This window comes from Hydractinia symbiolongicarpus, chromosome 3 (genome assembly GCF_029227915.1).
Source record: "Hydractinia symbiolongicarpus strain clone_291-10 chromosome 3, HSymV2.1, whole genome shotgun sequence".
NCBI classification, from domain to species: domain Eukaryota; kingdom Metazoa; phylum Cnidaria; class Hydrozoa; order Anthoathecata; family Hydractiniidae; genus Hydractinia; species Hydractinia symbiolongicarpus.
The window spans coordinates 23,231,000-23,239,519 of record NC_079877.1 but is presented as its reverse complement, the minus strand read 5'-3'; the positions used below and the strand labels follow the sequence as shown (position 1 = coordinate 23,239,519).

Sequence of the window (8,520 nt, the reverse complement as noted above, 5' to 3'; positions counted from 1 at the left end):
CTACTGTGTGCAATTGTTTGACGAAGAGAACAGTAAAGAAACAAATGGATTATATGAACGGATGTCTAAGGTAAGTGACGCACTGGCAGTGGTTAACTTTTTTAAGTTACAATTTATTTATAAGGATATTAAATATTACTGTTTTACGACAAAAATTAGTTTGTCAATTACTTAAACCAGCAAGGCTTAAATGTTGAAATTTGTTTACTATTCGTATATACCTGTTAGAAATGCTTCACTAAAAGAATTCCATATGGTTCCATGTAGATAATCTTGGTGTCATTTTGAATGAAAACAAAATTTCCTAATTCCAAATCTTTTATTGATTCTAATGTAAAACATAGAATTTTTCCTATTTAAATTTATAATTTTTACTTGCAATTTTATCCACAAATGAAGTGCAAAGGTTTGATGAAATTATTACAGAAACAATTAAGAATTTTGAAAGAAAACAGAATAAAGTCAATATCCATAGCTCTTCCCATAGGGGATGAGAGTGAAAGCGGACCTAAAGAACCCGTAAATAATTATTTTTTATTCCTTACTCTAGTCCTCATGTTCGCAAGGTTATGCTGGAAGTACATGTCAAAAAGGTGAGTAGAAAAACACAATCGCAGTAGGAATTTTCTTAGAAAGCGTAAGGTAGAATATTCTCTTAAATACACTTTGATTTAAAGCGTTTTGGCTCGTTCAAAAAAAATCCAGATTTGGTCATGTCTCAGGATTTGAGTGCCTAAGAACTTTCAAAATAAAAATTATGCTTGTCAAAGAAAATAAATGTTGCGTGCGCTTATGTTTTTAACTTCAATTTCATAGCTAAACAAAAGTAGAAATAATTTTATTTTGCCAGAGGTCTTGATTGAAATTATGTTTTTTGTAAATATTATAAAAATTAAAAAGTATTCAAATCATTCTCATAGTTTACCCCCTCTTCTTTAAACGTTGACTAATCTTTTATACAAATGTTCTATGTACAAAAATAACAACAGTCGAATTTGAATTCATTCTACAAAGAAAATTGTTGAGATAACACACAAATTTATAGCGTTTTGGTCTCAAACCGTTGAATATAATTATGTCATTAAGCTACTGATACGCGAATAACTTGAAGTAAAACAAATTAAATTTTTTTCTTACATTAACTACGACACCTAACTAGCTTACGTTAACTACGACACTTAACCAGCTTACGTTAATTAAGACAGCTAACCAGCTTACATTAACTACGCACAATAACCAGCATACATTGACTACGACTTCTAACCAATTTACATTAACTACGACACTTAACCAGCTTGCATTAACTACGACACTTAACCAGCTTACATTAGCTACGAAACTTAACCAGATTACATTAACTACGACACTTAACCAGCTTACGGTAATTAAGACAGCTAACTAGCTTACATTAACTACGCAAAATAACCAGCATACATTGACTACGACATCTAACCAGCATACAATAACTACAACACCTAACCAGCTTGCATTTACCATGACACTTAACCAGCTCACATTAGTTACAACACTTAACCATCTTACATTACCTACGACACTTCACTAGCTTACATTAGCTACGACACTTAACCAGCTTCCATTAACTACAACACTTAACCAGCTTACATTACCTACGACATTTAACTAGCTTACATAAACTAAGGCACTTAACCAGCTTACATTACCTACGACAATTAACTAGCTTACATTACCTACGACACTTAACTAGCTTACATTAGCTACGACACTTAACCAGCTTCCATTAACTACAACACTTAACCAGCTTACATTACCTACGACATTTAACTAGCTTACATAAACTAAGGCACTTAACCAGCTTACATTACCTACGACACTTAACTAGCTTACATTACCTACGACACTTAACTAGCTTACATTAGCTACGACACTTAACCAGCTTCCATTAACTACAACACTTAACCAGCTTACATTACCTACGACATTTAACTAGCTTACATAAACTAAGGCACTTAACCAGCTTACATTACCTACGACACTTAACCAGCTTGGATAAACTACGACACTTAACTAGCTTACATTAGCTACGACACTTAACCAGCTTCCATTAACTACAACACTTAACCAGATTACATTAACTACGACACTAAACGAGCTTGCATTAACTGCGACACCTAACTAGCTTACATTGAATCCTAACCAGAAAAAATTAACTACAACACCTAACCAGCATACGTTAAATCAAATCCATATGAAAGTTTAATTAACTTTTTTATCCTTGGTAACCGAGTGGAGGGCTCATTGATGAGAGGTGGCGTAGGTGGTAATTTTATTTAAATCTAGAGGATTAAAGGGTTTTAATAGATTAGAATAGGTGAATTTTCATTTAGAGGTATGAAATAGTTTGTTAGAATAGTATGGACGTAGAGCAGGGTGAATTTTTAATCAAACAGGGTTAATTCTGGATATATGAAATTCCCTTGACTTATTCTGACTTTTTAGTCAGAAAGTATTTCTGAACGTAATGTGTCCTCTATATTATTGAATAGCGTTTGTTACTTAGAAGCATATTTTTTGTTAGTCTTTCCAAATGAATTAAAAACTCATTGCAATTCAGGTGATGTTTATAAAACCACTTCTACATTTAGCTTAAGAAGAGTAAGTAGCGAACTTACAATAATGTTCAATGTCGAGCAAAACAAGATGAAGTCTTTGACTTCCTGCAGCGTAATCTGTGAATTCCGATGTTATACTTAATAACAATTTTATGCATCGCAAAATTTAGCATATAAAGGACATTTTCGGTTCAAACAGCTGATTTATTTTGATAAATACTGGACAGAAAGCGTCTTAATGACATAGCTAAGCACAATATTTATATGGTGATTTATATTTTCTTTTAAGTTGAGATAAAATTATCGGAGGGAAAACCTGCCACACAATCCAGCACTTTCATCTACAGAAGCCGTGTTTTGAAGCCAATGGTAGCTTCAAAAGGCGTGGACGGAGATACAAATGGGGATCTTATTCAAGGATTATCTTGCTTTTCCACAATGGTAGAAACTGCACCTTGGTGGCAAGTTGACATTATGGAAAATGCAGTTATAACTAGCGTAACGTTACATCCGCGTACTGATTGTTGCAGTAGTCGAGCCGCTAACTTGGAAATATTGGTAAAATTCGCTGATACAACAGAATGGAACACATGTGCTTCTATCAAGGAGCTGGATTTTACGAATTTGAACTCGAAATGTGAGGAGGAAATATTTGGAAGAATCGTTCGACTTGTTCAATATAATAATGCACAGTTTCACTTATGTGAAGTTGAAGTTTACGGATACTTAAATACATATTGACTCTGGTTTTCTGAGCAACACAAAGACTGGATTGTATAAAAGTACAGATAAAGTGTAAATATACCTGGGGAAAGATTACAATAGTTGCAAGAGGTTAACAATTTAGAATGTTGGTTAACATGAAACTAGAATTTGTATTTGCAAATTGATAAAAAGCAATTGGATTGCACGTAATTTTTAAGATAACTATATATTATTATTAATTATTATTATTCAACCCTTGATTTTTTTGTTCTACCTCATTCTTGCAATAGTAGTTGTGTTTTAATTGTTATTTTTATTAATAGTTTGTGCTTGACTTATCGTACTATACTAATGAAATACAACAACAAAATTGTTACACACCTCGACTCATACGCTTGGGACTTCTGTTGTCATTTCACAAAGCAGTTCAAAAAGTTAGTTATCCCATATGAAAAAGCATGAACATACTTAGCGGCGAAATGATACACGCCTCAACGACCACAAGCACGAAAAGTTATGCGAATCGACGAAACACGAAACTACACCTGAATGATATATCGCAAAAAATAGCGTCACAGATGCGCTAACTGCACTTTCCGCAAGTACCGTATTATGACACAAGCTTATTCAGACTTTGTCTTATTTTAATTGAGAGAATTGCTTAATTAGAAGCCCTCAAATAGTTAGCAGTTTTACTTGCCGGTAGAAATCTCCCATATTTAAAAAAATATCTACCATGGCTGTAAAAATTAGAAACCGTCTAGCCAAATGAATAAAAATACTTAGGGAAAAAATCAATCTTGATTTCCATAAAAATCTATAATTCTACTAGAACGCTACCATTATGCAAAACTTTGTGAACAGCGGCAACGTTTTAATGAAGCTTAGCTAAATTTTAGATTACAATCAGTACGTTTTCATGAAACTGGCCAATTACTGACTGAATGTGTTTCTGTGTTTTGCCAATTTGAGGCAGCAAACCAAACTCACAGACAAAATAAAAGCTTTTGCTACACATAGCTTTTACATATTTATACTATTACAAATTTTAATTATGATGTCTGAAAATACACAAGGTGCTCACGGCACCTAATATTTGTTTTCAAAGATTACTAGAAACATACAGGATCAACTTTAAAATGTATAAAATTTTGAGTGTCAGAGCGAAAACCATTGGAAAACAATACCATGTATTAATAACAATTTAACAACATCAGAAACAGCAACAACAACTATAACAATAACAACAACAACAACTACAACAATAGCCACGAACACAACAACCCACAACAACTAAAACACTTTTACCTAGCACATATGTCATACCATTCTAATATTCAAACTTCAACAACAAATTGGCGTTGCAGACTTATGCTTGATAAGTTTCTGAACAGGAACAATTTTTTTAGTTGATCTTTTTAAACCACTAATAATGGAAAGCAATAAAAAAAATGACTTAAAAGGCGCCGCCAACAACATAGGATTTTTTTCGCGGTCACAATGTTTTAGTTTTAAACAATTAAACACTTCTTGCTATTGTTAGAAATTATCTAATCAAAATTCTAACATTATTGAAGATATTATTTGTCTGTTCAGTATTCATATTACTGTGGAAAGTTTATCATTTCTTAAACATCATAGTTTAGTAGGCGACGTTTCGGGAGATCCTTCTCCCATCATCGGGCAAAGTAAAATGATGTTGAGCATGTATTTATATAATTGCAGAGGATCGAAATTCATAAAAAACAACCAATCAGAAACGAGCTGATAGTTACAGTTAATTACGGTAATTAACATTTTCGGACCGAGATGCAAGTAACGACTTGGCTGGTAACCAAATCTCAGGAAGTTGATATGAGATCCTGTTTATGTGTTTGTGACGTTCTACACTGTTGATGGTTTCTTTAATCTTCCTGGCCGTTGTTCTGGATTCTCTGTCAATGATTTTATTCTCCAATTAAACTGATGACTTCTGCTCCAGCTGTGGTCCTCAATTTCGTTTTTCTTCACATCTCCGTTTCTCACTGCGCGCATATATTCTTGTACACGTTGCTTAAACTTTCTTTTTGTTTCGCCTATATACACTGCATCACAATCTTTACACGGGATTTCGTAAACAACATTGTTTTGTTCTTCCATGTTTATTTTGTCTTTTGGTTTAGACAAAGTGTTTCTTAGGGTGTCTTTAGAGTTAAGAATGCATTTGATCTTGTGTTGTCTTAAAACTCGACGAAGGATCTCGCTGGTACCTGGTACGAAGGGTAGGAATGCTGATGCGATAAATTCCTCTGATGTTTCCGTGTTGTCTCCGTTGCATCTTCTCTTCATTTTATTTTCTACTTGCATGATGATTTTATGACAGTGTCCATTTGCGATTAATGCATTTCTTACACGTCGAATTTCTTCTTTCCTCTCCTGTTTGTCACTGACTACGCTGTTGGCACGCTTCAGTAATGAAGATACGACACTTTCTGTGCAAGATTTCTGATGGTTTGATTCGAAGGTAAGACAGAAGTTAAGAAAAATTCTAACAGTTGGGCATGACTGGGCCAGTTTATCTGTAGGTACCTGTACACGTGAAGACATGAAAGTTGTTGCTTTTTCTCCACACAATGTTCTCTAGTTATTGGTAAAATCAAGCTTGATTTCGATACACAATAGGTTTTTTGTGATAGATGTATTTATGTTTTTAAACAATCTTGCGGTTTTGTGGTTTGAGAGCGTAATAATGGAAACATTATAATATGATTTACAAGACAAATTTAAAAATTTTTTACATAAATATAAACGTGAAGTTAAAAATGATTTTGATGTGCAGTTCAAACTGAATTAAATATGGCAATTTGAACTGTCACCTGTTTTTTGCTTATTTCATACACAAAATATATTAAAAATAGAAGACTTCAAAGTGCGACAGGATTACAAAGTGATACGCTACGCTACACGGTGCTGTCTTAATACTCACCGAACGGACATGGAATTTCTACTCATTATATAATAAAAATAGAGAGAGTATAAAAAACTAACCTGAATAAGTTTTTTATATGTCATTTTATGAAGTGTATTTCGTCCGACAGTTTGTTAAAATCAATGATATCACCCTGCAGCCCCACTTTATACTTACATAACTTACGTAAATTTGGTTTTAGTCATGTAAGTTGAGAGTACACGGTTACAACGTGTATCATATTTTCAAATTCAGGTTTAAAAATTTTCAAGATCCATACGACGTTATTATGATACGTAATAACGTAAACTCACACTTGTGCAGTTCTACTGTAGTAATTATAACAGTGTTTTAAAATGTCTTTTTTATTTTTTATTTGAAATAAGATTCAGAATTTCATCTCCATATAATTACATTATACTTAAAACAGTATTTAAAAAGTTACTTACACGTTAAAAACAAATACCTCACAGTTGACATAATATATTTTCCCCTGATTTACAGGTAAAAAACCTTCGTCAAAATCATTTTTGAACATTTCCATAAAATAATCCGGGTTGAATATCTTATCCCGTCTTGACTGTTTCAAGCCAAAGAAATTTAAACATTCCATTTCACTTTGGCATACATATTGATGAATATTTAAAAGCATTTATAAAAAATTCCAGCGATTTGGCGACAATTCATTTTAAAGATAAAAGATGTCTACTGAAAGGTATTCACTAATACCAATACCATATAATATGTTCTTCAGCTTCAGGAACGCTGTACCATTCAAGGTCATTTATACAGATATACTCATTGGTTCAGATGTCACTTCCTCCTGTAAGAGCAAGTGCTTCTTACTTGTTTTGCATCCATTAATTGGGTATAATGAAAATAATCTAGAAACAGTATTGAACTTGTTAGCTTGTACAGTTGGGTATAAGGATGCTTGACTTTTGTGATTCGTGTAAAAATCTTGTTCGTCTACCAAACTTGTATGAATGTTGAATTTTAATTTCTAATAAAAAAAATACTGTAGTAAATTTGTTGTAACATAAATATGAGAAAATAATGTTATAAATTAGTAAATGAAGAAAAAACAAAGAAGAAATACAGTAAAGCAAACCAATAAAAGGTCCTCAAGTTGCTTTCCGACCAAGCATAAACTATTATCCAGTCAATAAATAGCTTTAAACGAGCTGACTAAACTACTTGTAGACTTCGCCGGAGCGGTTATTTCAACGTGCAACGTCATTGTTGTGGTACCTACCTTGATATACTTCCAAATAGCTACAAACGAGGAAAGCAAGAATAATATGACAACGTTAATGATTATGACATTTTCGTCTGTTTTTGTCAGATAGATGACGTTATTGATAGATAGACACAACACCACTAAAAAGAAAAGAACAGGATCAAACAATAACAACACAAACAACATCGATGTTAGAACAAAAAAATAAACATACAACAGCAACAACGAAACATACCCAACACAATAATCTTCATTGCTAGACAAATCACCAAAGAAACATCTAAGATTAATGACATCTTCGAACCAGTGGTTGCTGTATAATATAACATCTACGAAAAATACTCTCAGATCAATTTCAGCGTTCCTAAATAGCTCATGATGCGTCATGTGATTGGTGACACTTAATTATTAATTACAATTAAAATAACTTTATTTTTTCCCTTTGTTAATTAACTTGAAACAAACTGTAACTCATTTAATCATATTTAATTAAACTTTCTTCGCATGTAAATCTGCGGTTTTGTATCTCAAGTGTATATTGCAGAAGATAGCGACCTAGCTGGTTGGCAATAATAAAATAAAAGAAGCTATCTGTTCTATCGCGCATGCCATTCTAAAATTTGCGGTTAAATGAACAGAATTAATTTTATTGTGCAATAAAATACATGAACAGGCCAGTACAAAACACTTGCTTAGACACATTTCTGAGCTTATCACAATTCTATGTGAAGCACCGATTATTTACGAGTACTATTAAATAACAAAGAAATTCATACATATGCACAAAAAACTGTAATTCCACGTAATTAACAAAACAGAAAACAGAGTCAACTTTTTTGTTCTTTTTATTACTAATAAAGTGATATTATTTAAAAGTTTCATCTGTCATTAACCACCCACGTAACATGATCACATGTTTATTAAATTTATTGATTACGTTGGTACATTTGATTTTCCCTCTGTACTTCACTCAATTTAAATTAAATTTTTTCATTTTCTATTATTCGGATTTGACAAAGAATTTGAAAATAATAGTG

The 8,520-nt window shown here is 32.5% G+C and overlaps 1 protein-coding gene across 2 annotated transcripts; it reads right to left on the bottom strand.

Moving 5' to 3' along the window:
- Positions 1 to 363: 363 nt before the first annotated feature.
- LOC130636309 (uncharacterized) lies at positions 364 to 8,092 on the bottom strand. 2 transcript variants are annotated; one of them, XM_057445982.1, is made up of 3 exons: positions 7,719 to 8,092; positions 7,499 to 7,623; positions 364 to 7,246 (listed from the first exon to the last, which is right to left on the bottom strand). In XM_057445982.1, exon 3 carries the CDS (start codon positions 5,880 to 5,882, stop codon positions 5,181 to 5,183), a length of 702 nt encoding a protein of 233 aa, XP_057301965.1. In that variant the 5' UTR covers positions 5,883 to 7,246; positions 7,499 to 7,623; positions 7,719 to 8,092; the 3' UTR covers positions 364 to 5,180. The 2 variants fall into 2 exon arrangements, with proteins under 2 accessions (XP_057301965.1, XP_057301966.1); XM_057445983.1 differs by having other exon boundaries at positions 6,583 to 7,246; positions 7,719 to 8,050.
- Positions 8,093 to 8,520: the final 428 nt, after the last annotated feature.

Coding starts and splice junctions, on each gene's coding strand:
- LOC130636309 (XM_057445982.1), bottom strand. CDS start 5,882: ATGTCTTCACGTGTACAGGTACCTACAGATAAACTGGCCCAGTCATGC.